The sequence below is a fragment of the Gopherus evgoodei genome, chromosome 5, assembly GCF_007399415.2.
Source record: "Gopherus evgoodei ecotype Sinaloan lineage chromosome 5, rGopEvg1_v1.p, whole genome shotgun sequence".
NCBI classification, from domain to species: Eukaryota; Metazoa; Chordata; order Testudines; family Testudinidae; genus Gopherus; species Gopherus evgoodei.
This window is the reverse complement of record NC_044326.1, coordinates 108,818,208-108,844,981: the sequence shown is the minus strand read 5'-3', so window position 1 is coordinate 108,844,981 and position 26,774 is coordinate 108,818,208. Positions and strand designations below refer to the sequence as shown.

Here is a 26,774-nt window from a genome sequence, read left to right as displayed (position 1 = left end):
GGAGTAGTGGGCAGGCCTGGGTTCCACCATTGGGGCAAAGTGGTATAAACCCCAAGAAGAGAACAAGGCTCGTTTGGAAGCCCGAGCGAAGGGCTGAATTTGAAGGCCCAAGAGCTGGGGCTGAAGACCCTCATGAGGGGTTAACAGACAGTTTTGTTAGACTCTTTGCTACCTGGAAGGGGTGCATTTGACACTTGATTGGACGACTGAGCCACTGAGGACCCACCAAACAAGGTTGACAATCTACAAGGGGTATCAGGAGCAGGAAGGGACCTGCGGTACTGTGTGTAGCAGCAGAAGGAACTCAAGAGGTGAGCGTCCCCCAATTACCACCCCTTAGGGAATAAAACTACCCAAAACACACAAATAACAAACAAAAACCAAGCGTGAATGAAGGATTTTTGTTTATTTTATTTTGCCCCATTTTATTTTTAGGCTCTGGCAAAAAATATGCTGTAGTATCAACGGTGTATTTGGGAAATACAGTACTCAGTCCATAAATTCCTGTTTATAGTTCTAAAACAGATTAGCTGTTTGTGCTGAACAGACTGGCAGTTTTGTGCTTTATATCAGGATAAGGATTTTGGGGGTGGGGGTGTGCGTATGTGGGACAATCCAAATGCATTTTCTGCCTGATTGCATGTTCTGAAATGCAACTTATCCTAGGTTATTTGAGCCCAGCACTTACACTAGACACTCTGTCCTATGGAATGATAAATAAGGTGGATCACTTGGGAAAGTAGTGTGTTCTGTGATGGGAAATAGTTGTTTTTTTATTACATTGTAATAACTGCAAAATGGTTAACAAATACAGTATTTTTTTTTTCAGCCAAGGTTGGTCCTGATCCTGTAAAACCCTTACTCTCACAAATAATCCTTACTGCCCTGAGTAGTACTGTTGATTTCAGTAGAACTACTTGTGTGAGTAATGATAACTTAGGCTCCTCTTTTAGTCTAAATAAGTCATTTCCCAAAGAGGAGAATACTAGAATTTTCTCTCTTCTGACTGGACCTGCTTGATGGTGCATTCACAACTCATTTTCAAGAGTTTAAAACGAATCATATTTCATACTGTTGCTACAGTGAGTGCTCATCTCTAGAAATGTGCCTGCTTTGATGCTTCATCGTTACATGAGGTTTCAGAGTGTGATCTTCAAACACGATCAGCATTGGCTTAACTTTGCTTCCATTAAAGTCAATAGGCATTCTTCAATTTATGTCAGTGGGAGAAGAGTTAGGCCAACGCAGAACACTCTTGAAAATTTCATCCTAAATTTTTAATCAAACGTGTCTAACCATAGCACTCCATTAAAAAAAAAAAGATAGATAATACTTATGAGACTGAGGCTCAAAAAAAATTGTAAAAATACACCCTGCTTTTGATTAAACATACAGCAGTGAGCAACCAAGAATTAATGGTCCTCCTTAGAACAATGCTGCTGTGTATTTAAATGAGAACTGGTTAGTTTTTAACAAATGGCTGTCTCTAAATGTATTTATAAATAATCCATTCTTTTTACAGCATAATTGTTCTTACTGAAAATCAGAAGCATGGGCTTCTATATTCCCACTTTGAGAAAAATATGAATGTCTTTCTGCTAATGGAAAAAAAAATGGAAATCATGCCTCCCAAAGGGGAGTGAATGGATTGCCTCCAAACTGTTTTGTTTTTGTTTTTTTCTTAGCTTTTTACAAAAGTCTTAAATATATGTAAATATGTAAACACTATGCACATAATAAGAGTTTGATCTTGGGCCTGTTGGAAGTCAGTGACAAATTTCCCACTGATATCAACATTGCAGGATCAGGCACTGAGCTAGTACAGTACATAGACACCTAAGTCACTCAGGGGGCCATGGGTTCAGTAAAATGAAAGAACAGGTGCCCATTTCAAAACCAGCTGTTGGAGAAGTCAGACTGAGTGCTGAAAACCTTTCTGCACATGTTGGAGTTCTCTTGATGGAGAGGGTATTCAGAACCTGCCAGCAGTTTGACTTTTCCTTTCCGAGAGATGTACCGTTTGCCAGATGGCAAGCTTTCGTATTTAGTCACATATTGCCTGCAAAGACACAACACTGTTATCTTATCTAGTATGGCAAAACTGATATAAAATCTGCATCCATACATGTGAATCTAGGTAAGGGCATACCACATCCTTGCCTGATTGATTGATTGGTTTCAGTGGGACTAGTGGTTTGTATATATAATCAGCATACATATCAGTACAACTAATACCATGTTTTCAGAGAGATGGGATTCCTGGGAGAGCTTTAGGAAATTCCCATCTATTGGGCCAATCATTGTAAACATTGTCCTCTGGCCAAGAAGCACTAAATGGAAGCCTTTCTCACAGGGACAGAAAATGCTGTCACCAGACCATTCTCAATTCTTAGCAGATATGGACCAAGATGGAAAAGCGAACTTAGGCATCTTACATGGCAATGCAGTGCTACCCCTTGGAAAACATCTTTTACTTTATTGTATAGTTATTATAAATGTCAAGGTAGAAAACTGACTGTAGTCAAAAAAAATATTTCCAAACCTATTGAAGTACTGTATCTATTACAGAGCATGATAATTGAGCTGAGCACTAAATATTCTGGCTAATTTCACAAGCATCAGGAAGCAGTAGGTCATAAAGGCAACCTTGCAGGCTCAAGTGCTTTACAGCTAAGCACCTGCACCGTCATTGGCCTAATGAACAGAGGATAGACATTGCTGGTAGTGCTGCTTTGTTTGACACTCAGGTTTTTTCACCATCTATAATTATGACATGTTGGGGTAATTTAGTGGGGTTATTTCACTTGGTTTTTACTTCTAAAAGTTGGGTGGAAAATCTAACAAAAATGAGAAATCAAAGCAAGTGCAGTGGTGCTTGTCAAAGTCTCTACTAAATATTTATTCATATTTCTGGCATGTTGTAGGTCAGGGATGAATGGCATTAGCAGAGACATTTGTGTGTGGGAGTGATCTTGCACAGCACTTGCTTGTACTACACTTAAATCTAGTCTCTGTTTTTAATCCCTCATGTTTGTGAACATCAAACACATGGAAGGAAAAAAGATCTGGAGTTCCCAAATGGTTAATTGGAAATCTCAGATAGTGTTTTTATTTCTTACCTGAATGGAGATTCAATTTTGTCCATCTGCATGCAAACTAAAAATGGATATTCTGAAAATTGCACTGTGGAGATGAAGTTTAGTGTTGCCTCTGTTTCAAAACTGGTTTCCATACCAGCCTTCACAAAGAAGGAATCCACAAAGATGTTACCAACTACCACCACGGCTCCCCTACAAGTAAATTCAGATATTAGAATTTATTATTAACAGGGCTCAGAAACAAACAGGAGGTTAAACTGCAAACAGTCCTAACACTTGAACAGTATAGTATTGACTGTTCTCTTGGAGTTTGTTCTTATGTAAGTGTAGCTAGAGAACTTCAGTTGACACCACTGGGGATGTGCACGTGTGCGCACGCACACACACATGCAGATGCAGAGAGGAGAAAAGAACCATTAATGTTGGGTGGAACATGCATCCTTTATGACTGGAGCTTGCTGCAAAAGCATGGTGCGTAGCCTGTTGTGATGTCCAGGGTTGATTCCTCAAAGGGCCTCCTTCAGTTATCTACATGAGGTAAAGAGAAGTAAAAAACTACCCTGTTGATTTGGTAGTATTTTATACTCAATTTGTACTGGTGCACATGACCACACCAGGTGTCTCTGGCAGGGCTGGCTCCAGCTTTATTGCTGCCACAAGCGACGAAGGAAAAAAACAACCCTGTTGAGTTGCTGCCGAAGACTGAAGCGGAGGGACTGAAGGACCCACTGCCGAATTGCTGCCGGAGACCCGAACATGCCGCCCCAATAATGGACGGAGTGCCGCCCCTTTCTGTTGGCCACCCTAGGCACCTGCTTCCTTTGCTGGTGCCTGAAGCCGGCCCTGGTCTCTGGCAAATTTATACCCAAAATCTTTGCTCACTGGCATTTTTGACAAAGCTGTCTGGGGCTTGCAGAACTTACAAAATGTCATTGTCAAGGAGTGAAACTCAGACTTGGTGGAAATGGGACCAGTGGAGATGCACTCACTTACACTAGGATGTCTCTGTTTCAGGTTTACCTTTGAAAGCAGTGGCATCTGTTTTGTAATTGCTTTATTGGTCACCAGTCAAGAACTGTACTATATGGATGGGTAAACTTCACTCACTATCTAGGAGAGGGATCCTTGCCATTCAAAGCTGGTAAAAGCTAGTAAGGAGAGCCTAAATCTATTGATGACAGTCATCGTTAATGTAAAACACACTACCCTAAAGCAAGTTGTGTTTAGATCTTGTTCAAGAAACCATCAGTGAACATTAACAACCTTGCCCATTTTCCCTCTTCTCTCAAACGCCAACCCTTCTGGACTTCATCACACATCCAAAATGCCCATGGAAGTCAACACAACTTGAGGGTGCTCAACATCCTACAGGAGATGCTTAGCACCTTGCACGGGCAGACACCTTTTCCACTCCCTTTGGAGACTAGCATCTCATAACTCCAGTTTCCATTCAGAGGGCTAAAGATGTAATTCTCCCAAGGGAGGTCACATCCTTACTTCTGGTCAGGATTTAGTGAGTAAACTTCTGCAGTACTGCTTCAAGCTACAGATCCAGTAATATCAAATCCATTCTCAAATTCTAAAGAGGCAGCATAATCTATCAGGTTAGACATGAGTTTAGAAGCAAGGAACTCCTGTATTTTAATCCTTATTCTGACACTGATTTGCTGTATATTGGGTAAATTGATCTCTTTGCCTCTCTTTACCCACTTTAAAGTGATGGTAATTATTTCACAGGTGAGGATTAACTAATTAATTAGGGAAGTAACATTTTCAAAAGTGATTTAGGCACCTAAGGGTCTAACTCTCACTGATTTTCAATGAGACTTAAGTACCTGTCATTTTTGAAAATGGGATCTAGGTTCCTAAATCACATAGGCGCTTTGGAGAAAATTACCCAGCATATTTATAGCACTTTGAAGACTGAGGTCAAGTTCAGTTCTCACATCCACCGGTGGGTGGAGCTGTCTCAGTCTAAAAGAGGGCAGAATGTAGCCTTTGAAGCAATAACATTCATTCAGATTTTCTATAACAGGTTAAAGGTGATTAATTTTTATATCTTTTTTTCCACTGGCATTTTCATACAGACAACATACTTATTGCCACATTATTTTCCCCTTGAAATGTGACTCTAATTTTAAAAGGCGTTTAATACAAATCTCCCTTAATTTTAATGAAAATGCAAGGTTACTTCTGTTTTGAAAGCCTCAAAATAAACCAGCTCATTTTACATTGTTCGTATTTCAGAGTATAAGGTTACAGTGTGTACTGTAAGTATCTCACCGGTTCTTAACACTGGTTTTGGATTCTCTGTACCAAAGACTGAACTCCATTCCACCTGAAATGTCAATTGCCAGTCCACCCTGGAACTCTGCACTGGCCTTCAGCCCAGACTGTAACTGAATGACCTGAAAGCATACAAGAGCAGAGATCACACTCCATTTTGCTAAATACAGATCAAAACGATGTTCATTTTCTTTGAGGACTGTTCAAGTGGGGAGAAAGCACATGGCGCTCCCCTCTATTCTCTTCCATCCTTGTGGAGGGGATGAACAGAACTTCACTGGGGAGCATACATAGCCTCTGTTCTTGCCCAGCACCCTTATGAAAAGGAGGTGGTGAGATTGGGACCACGAGTGTGTCCTTCCTCCCACCTCACCCACCATACAGCATTACTGGTCAGGCGCAGAACAGGGAGCATCCTGCCCCCTTCTCACAAAGTGTGACAGAGCTACCACACAGGTCTGCACCTCCCAGGAAAACCACGGTGGCATTCTGGCTTACTCTTAGTTTGTCTTGAAGGAGCCTGCTAGCAGGGAGCACCCAGTATAGTATGTTGCCCCATAATGGCAATAGAATACCCACTGTTGCCAGCAGGACCATCTAGAATGATACAGAACTATAGTGGAAGGATCTGTTCTGATCAATCAGGTGGCTACCACAAATAGAGAGATTTTGCTATCAGTGCACTTTTTGCCAGCACTGGGCATGCTTCTGGCTGCTTGAAACCTTTACAGCTGTACTGGAAATGCATTGCCTGGAGTCAGGTTTGGAAGTGATAATAGCTCAGCCTCAGAGCAGCTCGTTACATTTGAATTTTGACAGTCCGCCAAGTTTTTAAAGTTCACACCACTTGGTAATCTGATTTGCCTTATATAACTGCCCCGCTCACCTTAAAACTAGATCATTTCATTCATTTTTTTAAAAGTACATTTCACTTTGAAAAAGGGTGATTTAGGCCATAACCCCCCACCACCTAACTTTGCAGTGTCAATGGCTGGCACTAATCAGTAAATCAAACTCATTGCTAAGGTCCATGGAACAGCATTGGTGGAGAGAGAGGTACAGCACTGAGCACAGACCAGGGAGACAGGAACTCCCAAGTTCTAATCCTGGCTCCGACACCGAGTCCCTTTATAGCCTTGGTCAAGTCCCTTAGGGCCTGATCCAGAGCTCACTGAAGTCAATAAAAAGACTCCAGTTGGCTTTGGATAAGGTTTTTAATCTCTCTGCCTCAGTTCACCTTCTGTGCAGTTAAGACGATTAGAGCTATGCAGAGGATAATTTCATGAAGGATTTTTAAATTTGGCTTCATTTTTAATTGGAATGAAACACGAACATTTCAAAATTCTCCAATAAGGTAAATTCGGGGTGAAGGGAGGAGTGTTGGATCAATCAAAATGTTTTGTTTTATACTTTTTAATATAATATATTAAAATAGTTCACAACAAAAAAAACCCCAGAAGTTTATTCTGAAAGTGTCAAAATGGGACATTTTGATATTGTCAAATGTTTTTGTTTTCTCCAAAACAAAATCTGAGTGAAATCAACAGGGATTTTGCAAAGCATTCTGATTTTGAAGGACCTGCATTTTCCAGCAAAAAAATGGATTTGTTGGTCTAACTCTAAAAATGATGATTTTCTACCTGATGTAGAATTAGTGAATTAAAGCAGCACTCTGAGCCTCACTTGGGAGAAGATAGTGGTTGCCCAGTACATTTTTTTTTTAAAAACTGGGTGAATGTATGGGCCCTCAGAGCACCTCTCCCTGGCTACTGATGTCTGACAGGCAGCCTTGGCCTCCCATGTGGTGGCAGCAGGAGGAGGCAGTCAGGCATCTGAGGGTACATCTACACTGCGATAACACACCTGTGGCTGCCCCACATCAGCTGGCTTGGGCTGTGGAGCTATAAAATTGAAGCCCGAATGTCTACACTACAACTTTATAGCCCCGCAGCCCAAGCCCCATGAGCTAACATGAGCTAGCCACGGGTGTTTTATTGCAGTGTAGACATACTCTGAGAAGCCACTGGGTATAAAGACCATTGGCTCCTCCATTCCTTCTGGGGCTTAAAGAAGCAGGATCAAGCTACACTCTCCTCCAAAAACACTAGCAGTAATGGTGGAGGCAGGAGCCTCTGTCCCCTTTGCACCTGAAGGAAATAGCAGGTGTGGGGAGTAGGCAGTGGGCACTCTGCCCAGAGAACAGTCACAGGAGAAACAAGAATGGGAGCAGCCACTTTCAATACAATGGGAGCTGGCTTCTCTCTCCCCTCCATTCAGGCAGAGGGCCTGTCTCCCCTCACTGTTGAGGGAAGAGGGGCCTGTGGCTGGCCATCTTTCACCCCTGTTGTCTTAGGGAGATGAATTCCCCCACACTGAGCAGGGCTAGCCGTGTGAGAGGGGCTGGCCAGTGGACAAACTGCTGGTATCTACGCTCAGTGAAATCTGCTGCTCTCTTTCTCCTTTTCCCTTGTGACCATGGCTCTTTGGGATGAGGATACTTGTCCTCCCTCCTCCCCATCTGGGTCCCTCCCTCTGCCAGTTTCCCTGCTCCTGTGTTGTTCCCTGTACTACTGCTGGTGTCTGCAGCATGCAGGAGTGCTTGATGCTTCTGCCCTCCTTGCACACCTAGGCTGGACAAAGGGGTCTCTCTATGTCCTTCCCTCAGGGCCAGTGCAACCATTTAGGCGACCTAGGCAGTCACCTAGGGCACTGGGATTTGGGGGGGGCCGCCATTTTCTTCAGCAGTGACCGCCGCAGCCGGATCTTCGGCCTCCCTGGTCGCCACTGGCATTTTGGTGGAGCGAGCTGGGGCAGGGGAACATGGGGAGGACTGCCTGCAGCAAGTGGGGTGGGGGCGGCACGCAGGGGAACTCCCCGCCCCAGGTCACCCTACTCCGCCTCCTCCTTGAGGAGGCCATAGCTGCTTCACTTCTCCCGCCTCCCAGGCTTGTGGCATCTAAGCTGATTGGTGCTGCAAGCCTGGTAGGCAGGAGAAGTGAAGCAACCACGGCGTGCTTGGGGAGGAGGCGGGGCAAGAGTGAGCTGCTTCGCTTCTCCTGCCTCCCAGGCTTGCGGCGCCAATCAGCTTAGGCACTGCAAGCCTGGAAGGTGGGAGAAGTGAAACAGCCACGGCGTGCTCGGGTTGCTCGTGCGTGAAGCAGGGGTGAGCTGGGGTGGGAGGGGTGCCTCAGGGCGGAGGGTGGGGGGTACGGAGCTGCCGCAAGGGGGCACCTCAGGGCGGAGTGGGGGAGCTGCTGTGGGGGCAGGAGGCGGCACTGCAGGGCGGGGGTGCAAGGAAGAAGTTTTGCCTAGGGCGCGAAACATCCTTGCACCAGCCCTGCCTTCCCTTGCTAGTTGCTCAGCAGCTCTGCTGTCTCCTGCGGAACATGCTGCAGTGAGAAAGACCTAGGTTCTCTCCCCAACTCAATCAGCAGGGTCTGGTGCTTAAAGAGGTTGGTTGTGGGGGAGGGTCTTAAAACCTTTCACTCACAGTGTATGAAGCCTGGAGAAATGTGGTGACTGTATCTGGTTAGTTCACCTTTTAAGGTCTGAATCATTCTGTGTTGCAGAGTTCAATAGGCTTGTCACTTGGCAGTCAGTTGCTATTGGAGTGGGCTGGAGATTTAACCTAAGAATGCAGTGGGCTTGGATGTAGCTTATAAAAAGGATGCCCCTCACTAGCCTAATCACATGTTGTTGTCCTGTTTTCTTGTTATCTAGTTAAAAGTCATTGGGTGAAATCCTGGCCCAACTGAAATGAAAGGGAATTTTGCCACTGATTTTAATGGTCCCAGGATTTCACCCATGGTAGCTAATTACAAATGCCTGGCTCATTTGGATCTGGAGACATTCCATGCCTCTCTTTTAAAAATTAGAATCGGACTGGGCTATAACTGAATGTCTGTGAGTGTGTAATAGCATGCATTCTGAAAGTCATTTGTGCACAAACAGGGCAGCAGATTTTTTGAGATGCATGTTAAATTGCATTTAAGTATTTGAGTGAGGGATCAATTTGCAAAGGCTGAATTATTAAATTTAACAGTTACTGTGGATGTGATTATTTGGGACTTAAAAGGCTGCAATAGTTAAGTTAAATTTGCTATTAAAACTCAAAGAAAATCTCATGAACCCCTGTGTCTCTTTGTTTAGTGTTTTTATGAGATTTGACAACAAGGTTGACCTGATCTTCCATTACTTACTCCAGGGCTCAATTCTATCCTCAGTTAAACATGTGCAAATCCCAATAAAGCCAATTTGGCCTTTTAGAGGCACTCCTTTCCTTTGCCTTTCTATTTAAAGCTTACCAGCGTCCTTTGTAACAGAAGACATGATATGAAAAACTGGGATCAATGTCTCGGTACTGATTCAAAATGCTGAAGTAGACCACATTTCAACAAAAACCCCACTTCTGTACTACTGGAATGGAATGCAAACCGCAGGGCTGAAAAAGGCACTTATTTGAGGCGGGCGTCTGGTTTTCATATGGCTGCTTTGACCTACTCATAAAAGATTTGGTTTCCCTGCTCTTCTGGCAGGTGCAATACCCAGAAGAAATATTGTTCCTACACCCAGGAGCGTTAATGCAGGTGTCTTTGGGGCTCAAAAATAATTCTGTGAGAGCGGTTTCTTTTTTGAAGAGGACTATGATTTCACTCTTAACCTTTGAACCGAGTCTGGAAAGGTGGTAATAGATGCATAGTGCACCCTGAGGATTTTTATTTGTAGATTTTTGAAATATCCTCTCACACAAAAACACTGCATCATGGGTAGTGGGCAGGAGCAGGAGTTTAAAGGGACATCATCAACTTAGAATTCACATCTGTCTGAGAATGCTGTCTACTATAATAATGACTACTACGGCTGAAAAGAACTAGTGAAAGAGAACTATTTTTCCAGATATTTTTATGTTGTATATTTGACACACTCTTTTCACCTGTTTAGTCAGTTAGCAGTGGAGCAACTACTACCTGCAGTGATCCATATACAGATGAACAAAAGAGTAGAAAACCCTTTATAACAGTTCTAAAAAATCAGACTATACAGTTTTGAGACCCTATAAAATAGAATATTCTGAAATTAGTTTTCAAAAGTTCAATTGGCCAGTTTTAAATTCCTCCTTTCAGCTTTCAAGTCATTGTCCTATAAATACGATAGCAACTGTGCTATCTACATCCTTTACTGTTACACATTTGTTCCTGTCTGTGCTTGAAACCATATTGCCCCACGCCAGGACTGACTGTGGATCAGGCTAGCAGGTAGCTGACCACTGGGCACTATAGAAAAGGATGAACAATGTTATAAACTCCTTTATAAAGCCATACCATTGGCCAGTATGGTTTATAGGGGCTGTGTGCCGCTCTCCATGCTGGCTAAGGAAACAGAGTTAGCAAAAACCATGAGTAAGAACCTATGTGAATCATGGCTATTGGTGAAATGGATCAGCACATGTGCAGGCAGTGACACTTTTCCTCTCTCGGATCTAGATTCTTAAATGCCAGTCTTACCATTCAATTCAAGTTCCATCTACACTTTTTACACAGTTTCCTGATACAGTTCTAGTTCTGAGCACAGTTTAAAGGCACTTCAGGTGAAAATATTTCCAACACAGTGGAGTGGGCTTATATGGAAGTGGCAAACCAATGTTAAGGCTGTTTCTAATCTTAAACATGATGGTTAAAAATAATCTCAGTCAGCCCCATACACACTGACTAGCTGTACTGTGAAAAAAACAGTTTAGCCTGAAGCTTTTTTTTTTTTTTAAAACAGTCCTGTGAAGCAGTTGAGGACCCTGTGTGAATGGGGCTTAAAAGGAACCAGTGATTTCCTGGCTAGGAAGGATCAATTGAGGTATCTGCTACCTGGAACCCAGCTTGCTTGCATAGGAACTGTGCTGTCAGTGACACAGAAGAGAAAGCAGAGAGTGATCCCATCTGCTCACTGTGCTGTTACAGAGGTTCTACTGCCAAAGCTTCCTGAATTTCAGTGACTGACCTAAAATGATATGCCCTGCTGTTGGGAGGGATGGCATGCAGTTCCAACACTGGAGTGCCCTGCACTCTTACTAGGTTATCTGAAGTTAAGGAGTCCAGAATCCACTGGCTGGCAGAGTTCTCGGGGTGCCTAGCCAAGTGATTCTGCCAGAATATTTAGGGAGCTTTGGGAATGAACGGCAGTTGGAAAGATTTAGTTCTGGAAACACCGCCCTTATGTGATCTGAGCTTGAGAATATAAAGGTCTGATCATGTTTCCCACCTGCCAGGTTTGTAAAATAAGTCACTGACACACTGTCTGATAGCTGGACCTCTGGCGTGTAATCTTGTTAGATCCCAACCAGTTTTCTCAGTGAACTTTAGTTCACAGTTTGTGTACTGGATGTGAAACTCTTAGCTGACAGAACCATTTAAAAGTGGCTGTGCTTGATCTGAAATGCAAATGCCAATCCTCTGGTGCAGAAGACTTGGGGCTCAGGATAATTTCTGGTTGGTATTGTCAAAGGTACAATGTTAGGTAGACTGTCTTTGAACAGTTTGACATTCTTCTCCACCAAAAAGTAGAGGACATTAATGAGAGTCTATGAAGTGAGAAGTTCCACTACCAGAGCCTCTCTGAAATTTTTCAGTGGGAGCACTTTGCACCATGCTTGCCTAGTAATCCAATACAGTACTACTTTGGGATAAAACTGGAGCCTACAATTCTTTATAGGTTGATTTCTACCATTAGATCTCCCAGTTCCACACACCTGTATTTGAGCAGAACAGAAAAATCAATCCAAATGCTGTCTCTTTGATTTAGGTTAAGTGTCCTAGATTTGTGCTACTCAGATGCCTGGTTGTTCCATATCTGAAGCTAGATATACATATGAAGTAAGTAGAAAAACATATAACATAATGAACCATATATTCATATGGTATTCGTTAAAGATGAAAAGGTTATCTGCAGTGCTATAGTCGGCACAGGAGTGACAACTACATCTAAAGTTGTATAATAGCTTCAATTTTAAATCCCTGTTTTCAGACAGTTATAACGATCTGAACCCTTCACCTTTGGTGATTTCCATCTGAAGAGGAATTGTTTGGGAAAGTTTGACCAAATATAATTCAGTGGCTTAGCAATACAAGGACAGTGAAAAACACTTGGCCCATCACACAAAAAGAAAATATCTTGTAACTTTTTTTTTTTTTTTTTTTTTTTTTTTTAGCATCTCTGGTGCCAGTTTGGTTGAGGGAAGAATGTTTACTGAGAAGACCTTTTAGACTTTCGATGACAGATCATTTTGATGTCACTGACTTATTTTTAATGGCTCATTGCACTCTGTGCATTCACAGTAAATTCTGAATAATGTTAGCACTAAGCTTGTAAAGTGAGCAGTTAAAGAAGATCACACGGTGCATGCAAGCCTGGGTAACTTAGCTGAGTATTTGACAACATGAAGAAGATGGGTGTCAGATCACTGGATAACTTCTGAGCTATAAAAACAGATGGCTATTGGTGACCCCACCACTTTAATAGGAACTGTACATTACAAAATAACTGGGTAGAGAGGAGGCTGTATCTACTACTAATATGTTGGAAGTCAGCAGGGTTTTTCCACAGGGAACTGTTTTTGGTTTTTTTTTATAGTATTAATGTGTTTTTTTTTAGAGTGATATGTAGTTGCAGCCTTTATCTTAACTCTCTTCTATCCAGGCTGATTTCCTGTCTTCTGATTTCCCTTTTGATAGAAAAGTAAGTAAAGTCCTATAGACTCTTCAGTATAAAATTAGTGGAGCAAACCGTCAGATTAATATAATGTGTCTGGAGGGACAGGACTAGGAAAGAGAGAGAGAGAGAGAGTGTGTGTGTGTGCGCGCCTCAGAGACTGAAAAAGTTTAGAATGAGATATTAGTACCTGTGAGTAATCTGTCAGAAGGATAAGTCCTTTCACCACATTCATAGGGTCTCCAGTTGCCGAGAACATTTTAGACATTAAATCTCCATACCCTTGGAAAAAGGCAACGGGCCTGAGCTGAACATCCAACAAGATTGCTGACATGCCAGCAAAAGACTCCAGGTTTTCCTCGCCTTCATCAGCAGATGCAGCTATTATGGATTCTAGACCTTGAGCTTCAATCACAACCTAAAAGGCAAAAGTGAGACACTATCCAGGACAAAGTGCCTGGTCTGGAATTTTAAATACTACAAGTATTTCTAGTATACAATAGTTGAACTTTTAAAGTTAACAATTTTTTTTTAATTTTACTGTAGGTGAAAAAAGCATCTGATCAAAACATAACAGTGTTTAAAAGCAGTAGGAGAAAGAGACAGTAAAGTAGTCTCATATCAGCTATTGCTATTAATTAGTTGTGGGTGAAATTTGCGCCTAGCAGTAGACTATATTGTCTTTCCCTAGAAGTAAAACTTTGGACCTGTTATATAAGGAACTGCCTTTCTTTTGTAACTCATTGTCAGCAGTTTTTTCTGTTGATGGCATATTCTCTGCCTGACTCAATAGTCCTTAAATGCGCATGCACACACATGCACTGGTTTTCAATAAGAGATACGTTAGCTTAAAGGCTGCCAGAACCAGGCCCATATGCTAGCTCAGTGTTTACATAGTGCATGACAGTTACCTGGCTGGCATGAAGTTGAGCATTTTTATTGAAAAGAAGGATGTTCATGTTACTACTTCTTAAAATCCCAGAGCCCGAGTAGAGGATGTCAAGGCTGTACGTGGATGATGCATCAGGACCACCTTAATCGACAAAGACACCAGATATGAATCAAGCCTGCAACTAAGTCAAGTTACCAGCAACATAAACAGGCTTAAAAAGTCATTTTTCTGGTTACATACGTGTCACGTAGCCAGAATAGGCAGAAGATGACCCAGTCTTGGAGAAGCGATCATAGTTATGCACAACCATGTCCTTCAGAACTTTACGAATCATTTTGCTGCAGTATTAAAATATAAAAAAACTAGTTTGCTACTGTACTGTCTTCCACAAGAACTTTAAGAATGTTGGCCTATTAGGAAAGAGAAGTTTTAACTTTGCTCACACTATGCTTATGCCTGACTCAAGGCCTACTGAAGTCAATGAGAGTCTTTTCATTGACTTCACTGGGCATTGGATCATCAGTTCCTAAAACCTGAAGATAAATAGATACGGGATAATAGATGGTATTTCAGAAACCACCTAAGAGATTTAGGAGCACAAGTCCCATTGAATCACTTATGTGCTTTTGAAAATTCGACCCAATGTTGATTATTTCCTTTTTCTTGAAAGAATTTTAAGGTCGTAGATGGACAAACCGCTGGGGAGTAAAGTTCTTATCCACAGAACAGGTATTATCTGACTTTTTGGTGCTTCACTTTGCACCTTTAATGTTCTTTTGAATGTAAGATTTTTAATCTGTTTATATAAATTGATATTTCAATAAAAGAAATGTAAAAGATTACTACTGAAAGATTTTTTTGTTAAGTACCTGGCTGGCTTAATTGTTGAGATACTTTCATAAGGTCTTGGCCACAGATCTGGGTTTGGTTGTAGGAAGGTTAGCAATTAAAATAGTTTTATTTGAAAACTAACATAGTCCAGAATGAAAGATAGTTCAATGATTTTCTTTTAATGCTGCAACTTTTCAAAGAGCTTCACTATTTGGAAACATAAGACATAGGCTCCACTGAACATCAAGAATGAAGACCAGGTGGGAAGATTTTCAAAGGCATAAATGGCAGGGAACCACCTAACCAATCAAAAATCATCAGGGAGCTAGGCGCCTCCGTGCCATTTGTCCCTTTGAAAATCTCCTGTCAGGCGTTCAGTGTCTGCCACTGGAACATATGGATTTATTTTAAAATGGCAGTACCCAAAAATAGAAAGATGAGCATGTGCCCACTTATTACCTCTTAAAAACTACACGTTTCTTAGCTATTAACTGAATACGCTTTGTTTTTATCCCGTGTCACATTAGTACAGAGAGCAATAAGTTTGTTTACATCTATGTATGCCTGTACGTGTGTGTGTGTATATAAACGTATACTAAACATAATGTACCTTGCAGGCATTTCAAAACGAAGTATATCTTGGACTAATGAGAGCATGTACTTGTTCATTTCCAATGGCAGTTCTCCAATAGAAAGCAAGAGGTTTTTCACTTCCATGTAGGATGGGTTATTGCTGAAGATGATGGCAGCTGCAGTGATTCTGAGGGTCTTCTCATAAATTTTATGATTCTGGTGATAAATCCGGTTCATGGTTTCCTTCACCTAATCAGAAAACAGAACATTCACCTAATAAGTCACAGGTATCTATAGAAAATGGAATCATACTAATTTATGATGTCAGAGATGCAGACACATAGCCTGACTCCTGCCTAGTCTAGGTCCATAGCTAATATATTTATGTTTTAATATGGTGCTTTTTATGCTCCCAGTGTCACTTTACATGTTAAACACTAGTAGTACAGTAATTGTGTGGGGCAATGGAGCTGCCGTTATGTTTTCAACAATAGCTCACACGCGGCCTTACACATTAGCACTGACAGCAAGATTGTTCGCCAGAGCATAGTGGAGGAGAATTAATACAAGGCTGACAATGGCTAAGGAGATTTCTTTAAATGGTTAAGAGAAGAGGTATCTTTAAAAATAATCGTACATTTTCCAGAAGCTAAGGATTGTCTGCTACTGAGATATCCTACCATGAAGGGCTGCAGAGCTACTTCCTAACTAATGGAGTGACAGAGTGAAGCAGTCATGGCCTGCAGATGGACTGAGATGGTTGTGTGGTGAAACTGCATCATGGCAATGCAAGGTCAGCAGTGGTTGGTGCAGAACAGCAACAGAAGTACACAGTGCAATGCAATGATGTCAGGACCTCGCTCTGGGGTCATCTTCTGTAGTTCCATTTGCCATAATCTCTCAGTATTCCTCTTGACCAATCCCTTTCCTGGCTGCTGGGAAGGAAGACAGAGGTGCCTCTCTCTCTTCCTTTCCACCCATTTTCCTTTGCTACTTGGGGGGGGCAAGGAAGGATCCTGTTTACTCTGATTCACATGTTCAGCATTCCCAGTATCTCTCTTGTGTGCCACACAGCAAAGCAAGGACATCTGTGAATGGAGTTCAGGTCAGAGCTGGGATCTCCACATGCTGTACCATAATTGTTGCATGTGACTCTGGAGCCACAGATTAATTCTAGATACTGGTCTGTGGGAAGAGAGATGTGTAGAGATCAAAACTGCCTTGAATAGTTTTCTGGCTACACCATGAAAGGGTATAAAATACCATTTATTGAAAGAAAAAATATCTAGGGTAAATTGAAATGGGGTGGGATAGGAAGAATGGGCTTCACTTAATTTACATTTGATTTTAAATGTCCGCTCTTGTCTTTTTTCCCTTGCAGTAAATCTTCTCACCTCACTGGTGATGAAAGAGGTGTTGTATCTCTGCAGAGCTGTGGCAGCAATATTACTGATAGGCCCTTCTCCCGATTCAGCATATTTTAGCAGCAGCGGAATTGCTTCAGGCAGAAGGGCGTTCTTCATTGCCAGCAGGTACATCTTCACATCATCCTCTTTCTTTGCCCTGTCTAATCCTCCTAAGATCAGCTTCTTAGCTCGCACAACAGCCTGAAAAGAAAATAGACACCACATTTAAGACTTGATCCTCCAAGGTGCCGAGCACTTCCTGCAAGGTGCAAAGCTAAGTAAGAGCTGCAGGACTGGGTCCAGATACCCTTGGCTAGTTTAAAACATGATTGGTCACATTTAGCAAAGGTATGACTTTTCAACTGCATACTGAAAACTTCCTTACATCTACAGGCATGCCCTGATGCATGATTCCGAAACATGCCACTCACTCAGCATGTACCTGTCGATTCAAGGAACATACTGACTCCACTGCTGCGGCCAACAGACACAATTTAAATAATTGACAGAAAGAAATGACATAGGAAATGTTCCTTCGTGCCTATTAACACAGTGGTATAGGAACGCATGGCACTTAACAGAAAAATACAAGGTGTAAATCCGTGGGGTGCTGTCTGGATGCTTGAGACTCTTCAGCAGTGCAAAGGAGTCCTACATCCAGCAGATCTGACCAGCTGAGGATTCCTTGTCCCTCAGGTCGCTATACTTCTTGTCATGACCCATAGAATGGCATAGAATCTGTCCTAGGAGCTCCCTGCACTGAGCACAGATTAGACACAGTCCACCACTTGAACCAGTATTCCGACTCCAGTGAATCTATAATCTAAGTTGGTTCCATGTTTTAGGTAGACCCTGACTGCACAAAGTTCTCAGGGGATGCCAAAAACTTCTGTAAAACGAGACAAAAGCACCATGTCTACTGCCAGGCTAGGAACATACAGACATTTGGGATGAGAGAGAGGTCTGATGTTAGTTACTCTACTGTAAATCAGGAGGCGTTAGAGTTATCTGCATGCACAACAGATGTAACTGAGATCAGAATCTGGCCCCCAGAGCACAAAATAAAACCTGTTCTAAAGAAAGTCTGTCCATCGTATTAAAGGTAGGTGTCCGTAAGCTATGTTTAAAACGTGAGGGCAAATTCTGAGGGTTGCTGATGTAAGCAGAGTCAGGATGAGCTCTACCCTGGCATCTGGTGGTGAATTATGGGGAATGCGGAAAGGAATTTCAGGTATTTGCATTGGCACACCCACCCCAACTAGCATAGCCCACGGCAGCCTGGGATGGTTATTTTGACAGCTCTGGGATCCCCACTTTCTTTGTTATTGGGGCAGGAGGAATAAAGTGTTGTCACCCTGATTATGTGAATGAGGAACTATGAGACTGCTTTATGACAGAGATGTCTCAACATCAATTAAGTAGCACTTACTAGACAAGGGACATGGGTGCCAAAACCCAGTGAAATGAGAGAGGTTGGGGACTGGTGTGTGTATCTGATGGTATGGGCCCCTTTTGAGGGCCTGGAACTCCAATTGCACATTCTCCTCTCTCCACTGTTGAAGAGCAGAGCTAATTTTGATTCCATTAGGAGTCCATCTAGAGGCTGCTGAGCTGAATTCACGTTGGGCCAATGGTGCACCAGCACTGGGGCTCTCCTACTACAAGCTGAAATCACTAAGAGCTGAAATCACTAAAAGAGCTAAGCTTACTGAGCTGAGATCACTGAGTACTGTGTTAACTAGTGGGGGAGCCTGAAGATCTATCGCTAAGCGAGTTTGCAGCATGTTGGAGGAGCCCATGGAACAGTGAGCGGAGCGGTTTGCAGGGACGGCTGGAGCGGCTCACGGGTCGGCTGGTGGAGTGGAGCTGGTCGTGGTGAAGGCTGCAGCAGAACTCCACAGAGAGGTGGAGCAGTTGGCTCTGGCCCACGTAAGGTGCCCCTTAACACCCTGTGTGTGCCCCCACCATTTCCACCCAGGCTGGGGGGGTAAAACTCTGCAGATAAACTTTTGAACTCTGGGGTGGCACTGACCAGAGACTGTCGGGTTGTTGGACTTTGGGGTGATTGGACTTAAGACCCTAAGGGGGGAAAGGACATTGCCAAACGTACTTGGAGGTGGGTTTTTTGCTTATGGTTTGTGTTATAATCCTGTTTGTGGTTTTTCTCCAATGTGATGCAGCATTGTTTCCCTCCTTTATTAAAAGGATTTTGCTACACTTGGACTCCGTGCTTGCGAGTGGGGAAGTATTGCCTCCTAGAGACACCCGGGGGTGGTATGTAATTGTCCCAGGTCACTGGGTGGGGGCTTAAGCTGGTTTTGCATTGTGTTATTGAAATGGAACTCCTGGATACTGAACCCGGCCCTTGTTGCTGCCAGCTCAGAGGGGCAGAAAGGTTACACTTGCATGGGTTTCCCAATACTTTCAGCAGGGGTTGTGCATGTGCATCCAATGGCAGAATTTGGCCAGTAGAAAAACAGCAAATACTTACTGGCAGTTTGCAGCCTCCCTTGTCACACAGCTTTTTGACGAGTGCACCAATGATGATGGTAACGGTTTCTCTGATTTCACTATTTCCAATCTGGCCCTGGAGTCTATTCTGGTATTGAAAGGGAACACTGTTAGCCTTCACATCTAAATAGAATGGTACAAATCCTGCAATGTGCTGAGCGCCTTCCACTCCTGTTGACTTCCTTGGGAGAGGAGGGTGCTCATCACCTTATAGGACTGCACTTGTACTCAGCAGAATACTGTTCTGCCGTCAGGTGTAATAACCAAATGTAGGGGGTTTTTCCCTTCTAAATTTCATTCAGAATATCTGGCACAGCAGTTCCTTATGAAGCTGATGTCAACAGATTATAGAAATACTTAGCTCTTATATATTTCATCTCTAAATTGGTATACTAACAAGAACAATTTGTAAAATGTTGCTTGATCTGGTAGTGTCTAGGATGAGCGGGCAAACTGCGGCCTGTCAGCTGTTTTAATCCAGCCCGTGAGATCCCAGTGGGGATCGAGGTCTGGGGCTTTCCCCACTCCAGCCGGGAAGCAGGGTCAGGGGCCACTCCACATGACTCCCAGAAGCAGCAGCATGTCCCTTCTGTGGCTCCTATGCACAGGGGCAGTCAGGGGGCTCCGTTCCGCATGCTGCTTCCACCCCAAGCGCTGCCCCCCGCAGCTCCCATTGCCTGGGAACCATGACCAAGGGGAGCTGTAGGGGTGGCACCTGTGGACGGGGCAGCACGCAGCAGAGCCACCTGGCTGCGCCTCTGCATAGGAGTTGGAGGGGGGACATGCCGCTGCTTCTGGGAGCCACTTGAGGTAAGCGCTGCCCTGAGCTACCCCCTGGTACCTCAACCCCCTACCCCAGCTCTGATCCCCCTCCCACCCTCCGAACCCCTTGGTCCCAGCCTGGAGCACCCTCCTACACCCCAAACCCCTCATCCCCAGAGCCCACACTCCCATCTGGAGACCTCACCCCCTCCCTCGCACCCCACCCTCCCAACCCCAGTCCGGACCCCCCTCCCACACCCTGAACTCCTCGTTTCTAGCCCCACCCTGGAGCTTGCACCTCCAGTCAGAGCCCTCACCCCTGTGTGCACCCCAACCCCCAATTTTGTGAGCATTCATGTCCCGCCATACAACTTCTACACCCAGATGTGGCCCTTGGGCCAAAAAGTTTGCAAACCCTACTCTAGGAGAACTGGGGACGTACCTACATATTGTTTATATAATAGGGTTTCTGCGGTGTAAGCAGAAGTGACATTTTACAAAGTAGATATAGGTTCTGTACCAAAATCCTATGCATTGTGAGTACTGTATGAACCACAACCTGCAGCAGAATATGCACACCTCAAAGGTATGAGGTGCTTGAACAACACCTCTTCCCTCCCCTCTCAGCATGGCTTAGGCTCTTTGAGTAATAAATGAGCTTGGTTTTTTTTTCCTGCCATTTTGACTTACAGTTAAAGATTTCAGTAGCAACTCATTGGGGTGGGAAGCAAATCCACAGGCATATAGGAATCGCTCCTGCAGGACAGAGCTACTTCCATTCTTAAAGTCCAGGAACTCCAGCATGGCCTCCAGTGAGGCTGGGGTCTGAGCAGAGGTTACAGCATCCACCAGCTGAGGACTGTAAAGGGAGGAGTGGAAATTAATAAGTTATTGAAGTGTGTTAAGCAATGTATTGAAAAGACACAGCTACTTACAGAAACAAAGAGGTTGAGCTATTAACAGGTCTGATCATGGAAAGTAAATCATAGGTCGAATTTATTACTCTTTTTGGCCGCTACTGCTTTCAGCATTTACATTTTTAGCAAAACCAGTGCTCCTGAAATCTTCCAGGACAAGATAGTTGAAGGACAGCAAGGGGCATCCATACATGTAGATGATATTTTGTTTTATGCCAATACAGAAGAAGAGTATGACAAAAGGCTTAAAAGTGTTCTCAGTGTTTTTAACTCAACAGGATTAAATCTGAAAAAGGAAAAGTGTGTCTGTAAAAAGAAGAGCTATAACTGCAGATTAAGGAGTTTTCACTCAGCTTGAGTTCCAGCTTTGACTCTGTTGTTTACCAGAGACCACACTGCCTGGGATGCTATACAGTTGCCAAAGGCATCTAGGGGCTGAATAATAAACTGCAAGAACATATTATTGCAGAAGCAAGCACTATCCTACAAGAACTTCCCCTTCTCTGTAGATAGAAAAGTGATAACTATTACAGATCCAGCATATCACTAATATGACTACACATGTATGTGGATGACTTACTCTCTCCCATGCTCCCACCCCACATTTTTTGTGTTTTGTTAACCCTTTAGTACAGCATAAAAGTTTGCTCTTGGTGACTTACAGTACTTCATTTTTTTCACTTCTAAGAATATGAAGTATCTCCTCTTTCTTAGCTTCCCTGAGGTTCTGAATGAAGGACAAAAAACTTCTTGTTGCTTCAGCTTTGGCAAGGTTTTCAGGTTCCAATTGTTTCCTGATAGCCTGCCAGTGCTCAGAAATCTGCAAAAGAATTAAACAAATTGATGTCAAACCTTGTGCACTGGTTTCAATTCTCAGAAATCAGTCCCATGATAGATATGTTGAGTATAGTTTATACTAGTTGAAATCTCATATACTGGAGATTCCTTAGATATCATTTAATATGCCTCTGCTATGGTACCATGTGTTTCTTAAACCTTTTCCAGGTCCCAGCAATTACATTACTGCAGCGAAACCAAAATTGAGCGTCTCATTGAAGTCTACGGCATCACTTGAATACTACATAATATCTGAAATGTGATATATTTTGGTCCAAAACATGGTTGCCCAGCCTCCGTAAATACAGTGTTCTCATGATGTGGCTCTAGTTTTCTTGAAACTTCACTATTGAAAGAAATGTGAAATGCCACATTGACATTTTTTTATATGATGGCACTTTTGTAAGAAGCCTTTGCAGATGCCCCCATATGACTTTTCCATTCTGTCTTCTACAATTGTGTATGGTGATGAGGAGTAGCAATTTGTGGCTGCTTTATAAAATGGTAGTTATTAGAGTATTGGAAACAGGATGCTTTTGCATGCTTTCAGTTGTTGAATCATTAATAATATGTTACATGTATATAGCACGTCATCCCAAAGTATCTTTAAAATGCCCCACAAACTATACCAGTATACCATTGAAATACAACTACCTCTGCTGTGATGGATAGCAGTCAAGTGGGGCACAGCATGCTGTTGTAGAAGGGAAAGGGGGTGAAATTTAGGCCACGATAAAGAGTCAGTCAAAAGTGATGTACCAGCACTAGAGGAACACAAGAATTGCCATACTAAATCAGACCATATCTGGTTCATCTAGTCAAGTATCCTGTGCACAGAGAAGTACAAGATACTTGAGAGGGAGGGGGCAAGAAACCCTCCAGTAGGCAGTTATGGGACAGTATGTCCAAAAGAAAAGTTTCTTCCTTCCATCTGTGGTTAGAGATTAGTTTATGTCCTTAATTGTGAGGATTTATATCCCATCCAATTGTTGTCATCCCCTCTCTCTTTTTTTTTTCTTTTTTTTTTTAATCCTTACTATTGTACCTCTGGATGTTCCTGTTAGTGATATAAATGTCCAGTCCCTTTTTTCAATCCAGCTAAATTCTCGGCATCTATTTTATACATTTCCATACTTCCCATTTGCAGTGTTTTAGAAGCCCATGTTCAGCATTAAGAAATCTAAAGATTGAGAGGGTTACTTTCAGACGCCCTTTGGTAAGAAATCTGTACAGATATTTTGACCTTTTCTCTATTCTATCACTTGCCTCCACTTGTGTTATCTAGTATTATCTAGGACATTCCTTGGTGAAAACTCATCCGTTCTTTGCAGCAGTGTTTATTGCAGTTCTCCAAAGTGGGAAATCACATCAATACCAGTTCAATCTTTGCTAAAATATTCTACCTTCATAGAGTTTGTATTAAGCTATAGCACTTGAACCTGCCTGCAGACAGAAATATTACTTCAGTGGTACAGAGTGTAATTTCCATGAACTGTAACAGACAGTAATTAGGCAACAATGACAGAGGCACTGGGTATTTCCTGGGGATTAATGACCATCTGGGAGGAACTGATGGCCTAGGTCACAGATGGGGGCTGTTAATCTCAGCTGGTCACCGATGCCCAGCATCAAGGTCAATATCACTATTGTCATCTGAAAATGAATAAATATACAGTGAAGAGAAACTAATTTTTGTGATGAGTTATGCCCTTCGGTTGGTTTGTTTAGACAGTCAATGTCTTTTGCATTACTTTAGATTACTCTAAAGCATCTTTTAGCATTCATCCAGCTATAATGATTCTTTTGCATTTTCCAGCAGCTGACCAGTTTGAGGCGGCTAGACCCCAAGAAGAAGCTTGGGGTCTCGAATTCTGGCTCGTCATTAATTGCCAGGAAATGCTTCACCCACTGCAGTTAGAAATCATGTAAAATGGAAAAAGAAAAATTATAATGCAGTTACTATTTTTATATGTTGACAAGTTAATAGTTAAACTACATGAGAAGCAGCTTCAGATTTCACCTGTGAATCTGATTTACTCTTTAGCCTGGGGAAAGTTCCTTAAACCAAAATTTTCAAATGTGCGTGACTAAAGTAGCCATCTTAATAGATGACTTGATTACCAGAAATGTTGAGCACCCATTGAAGTAAGAACAATGATTGCTCAGCACTTCTGAAAATCAAGTGACTTATGTGAGGTGCCTAAATATGAATTTACATGCCTAAACTAACCTTAAAGCTTCCAAGTGTAAAAATGTTGGCCTTCCTTTCTCTGTATCTAGGTTTCCTACTTTAAAATGGAGATAATGGTTACTTTTACTAATTCTAACCACACCTAAGTGAACTAGGTAATGTTTGTGAAGGCCTTTGACAATGTGAAGGTGTGTGGCATACTATATCAGAGTAGCATTAATATATATTATGATATGGAAGTGCTAAATATTATGATGATGCTGTTCTGGATATAGTGGTCTATTTATAGACCCAGTCTTTGTAGAGCCGTTACAGTAAAATATGGTAGGAAAGTAGGACTCCATTGTCACCGTTCCACTAGGTTTACAGTGAGAATGCCATACCTCATTCCTCATGCAGTGCTCTGTAAATATACCCCATGACTTTTAATTTGGCCTGGAAATTCACTCTACAACTATTATGACAAATTCAGATCCAAATGATTTGACCTCAGCTCTCACAATAAGAAGTGAGAAACTATTCAGTGTAAACATTCATAAGCACAACCCCATGGGGAAGGAGGGTACCTCTCTTTCTCAGCTGTTTGCCTCCCATTGATATACCCGCCCCTTCAGAACTTCTTTACTACCCGTGCAATATCCCTTCTGTTTGGCCATAGAAACTCTAGGAAAAAAACATAACATTACAGCATGATTTCACTGCCAAATAATTTACACAGGCTCCAGACCATCAAGGTATTTTAAGTGCATGAATAGACCCATTAAGACTTCAAATTATGCACATACTTCAGTGTCTTGCTGAATTGGACAGCTCCTTTTTTTTATGTGGCTCCCATTGACTTCACAAGTATTTAAAGGCCAGGACAGAATTTGCCCTTTTAGTTTAAACTTCAACTTGTGATTGAAAAGTTCATCGGGGGACCTTTGGTACATTGTGTTTGGCTATATTCAAAGTTGCAGATGTTTAACTGTATAAGGTTTAAAAACTAATTTAGTGAAACCAGAGCTACCCCTGCCTGAGCACACTTGATTTGATTTAAAGTCCCTTGTTTCAATTTAATTTAGTTCACTAAAGAATCAACTTAAACTAAATCAACCTAAGTGAGGTTTAAATAGAATTAAGAGTGTTCAGGCAGGATTAGTAATGGTTTAAGTACATCGGTCTAAAATAATACATTGAGCTAAACTCATGAGACTTTGAACATGGAAAGGCCAGAGTCTTGCCAAAATTCACTCCAGCACAGGCAAATGCAATGCCATCGTCAACTGTTTATAATTTAACGTTTGTTTAATTAATGTTTACTTTGCTTCACATGCCACTAATAAAAAATAATCTCTGCCCATCCAAGAGAGAGTACTTTTTGCATAAGTTAAAAACATAATCATACAAACAAAAATAAAACCAACAGCCTCTCTTACCCCCACAACTAGAAATTATCATGCCAGGGGAACTGTCCATAAAAGAAGTAGCTTTTACCGTAGATTTTGCTAGTGTGTAAGTCAAATATCAAAAAATCAAGATTGTTTTGCTAGAGGGAGTGAGAAGAAAGGTTAGACTTTCAAAAATATATATATAAAGTCCCATTTTATTTGAAAGTTATTATAATCAATACATTTTTGAATTTACTTGTAAATTCTCAGAAACTCCATTCTTTATTCTTAAGAATATGTGCTGTAAGTTTAGAGGGAGATACATATTATTCATAGAAAACAAGAGAGATTAATTCCACTTTTAAGTACAAAACTCAACTCAGCCTTGGTTCTTGACTCACTACAGGAGAACCATAATGTTCAGACGTTTGGGGGAATTCCTGTGGCATTTATAATGATATATTACACGTCTTCCTTTGGCATATTTGTTGGATAGACATTTCTTTTTCGTATCTGTTCTGCTCACCTCCTGGAAGGTAAGTCTCTAATAGTGTAGTTACTTACTGAGGGACAGTTTTTGCATTCATTCTTCACTGGCTCTGCCACTAGTGCCACTGCTATGTAATTAGAGTCCAAAGTATTGATAACGCTGGCAACCTGCTTCCCAGCAATCACTCTAGGGCCAGTTTCTGTTGACTTCAGTTCCAGTTTCTGCCTGCACAGCCACACATTGGAAAAAAACACTGTTAAGTCGAAATATGTTTTGAAGAGGTAAATGAATTATGTGGAGAAAGAAATATATTATTATTCCATTGATGTGAATCACAGAATCAATGAATTTCTCATTTGAGAAGTTATAGGAAAAGACTGTAAATCTTTTTTCTCCATTTTAAGCTATCAGGAGGATTTAATACTACTGGAGTTGTTGCTGGAGGGAAATGGAGGAAATCAATCTGTCTAATCAATAAGGTGCCCAAGTATTAGGCTATCTAGGATTCAACTCCATAACATATGGGAAACAGCCTTCCAGAACTTGTAGGTGTGAATATACCTTACTGCCAGATAATTTAAAGCGGGATCTCTAGTCTGAAATATTTCATGTGCTTTTGTATAAGAAACTTCTGACTACTGAAATGGCAAATGCCCTGCTTTCTTGAAACCATGTTATGCTTCCACCATAATGCTAGGGGCTTGTCTACACGGAGACGTAGTGCACTGCAAGCTGGGGTGTAAATCCACAGCACACTAACTTGTTGTGCACTAACTGTCCATGTGGACCCTGGCACCCAAACAGCAGTATGTCAGTGCTCACTGTGGATCTTTCAGTGTGCAGCAGCTAGTGAGTTGTACATTTGCAAAGCACACGGTGACTTTGTGTGCCGCAGGCTAGTAAGTTGTACAT

General features: G+C 42.2%; 1 protein-coding gene across 1 annotated transcript in view; it reads right to left on the bottom strand.

Annotated features, from left to right (window-relative positions):
- Nucleotides 1-434: 434 nt before the first annotated feature.
- The window catches only part of MTTP (microsomal triglyceride transfer protein), a 40,756-nt gene continuing 14,416 nt past the window's right edge, over nucleotides 435-26,774 (bottom strand). Inside the window, exons 7-18 of the mRNA XM_030565081.1 lie at nucleotides 25,937-26,087; nucleotides 21,637-21,794; nucleotides 20,748-20,916; nucleotides 19,276-19,383; nucleotides 16,773-16,985; nucleotides 15,416-15,627; nucleotides 14,215-14,312; nucleotides 13,994-14,115; nucleotides 13,273-13,500; nucleotides 5,382-5,506; nucleotides 3,120-3,290; nucleotides 435-2,059 (exon numbers count right to left, since the gene is read on the bottom strand). Of these exons, the coding sequence (XP_030420941.1) occupies nucleotides 1,891-2,059; nucleotides 3,120-3,290; nucleotides 5,382-5,506; nucleotides 13,273-13,500; nucleotides 13,994-14,115; nucleotides 14,215-14,312; nucleotides 15,416-15,627; nucleotides 16,773-16,985; nucleotides 19,276-19,383; nucleotides 20,748-20,916; nucleotides 21,637-21,794; nucleotides 25,937-26,087 (1,924 nt within the window). The 3' untranslated portion in view covers nucleotides 435-1,890. The remainder of the gene's footprint in view (nucleotides 2,060-3,119; nucleotides 3,291-5,381; nucleotides 5,507-13,272; nucleotides 13,501-13,993; nucleotides 14,116-14,214; nucleotides 14,313-15,415; nucleotides 15,628-16,772; nucleotides 16,986-19,275; nucleotides 19,384-20,747; nucleotides 20,917-21,636; nucleotides 21,795-25,936; nucleotides 26,088-26,774) is intronic.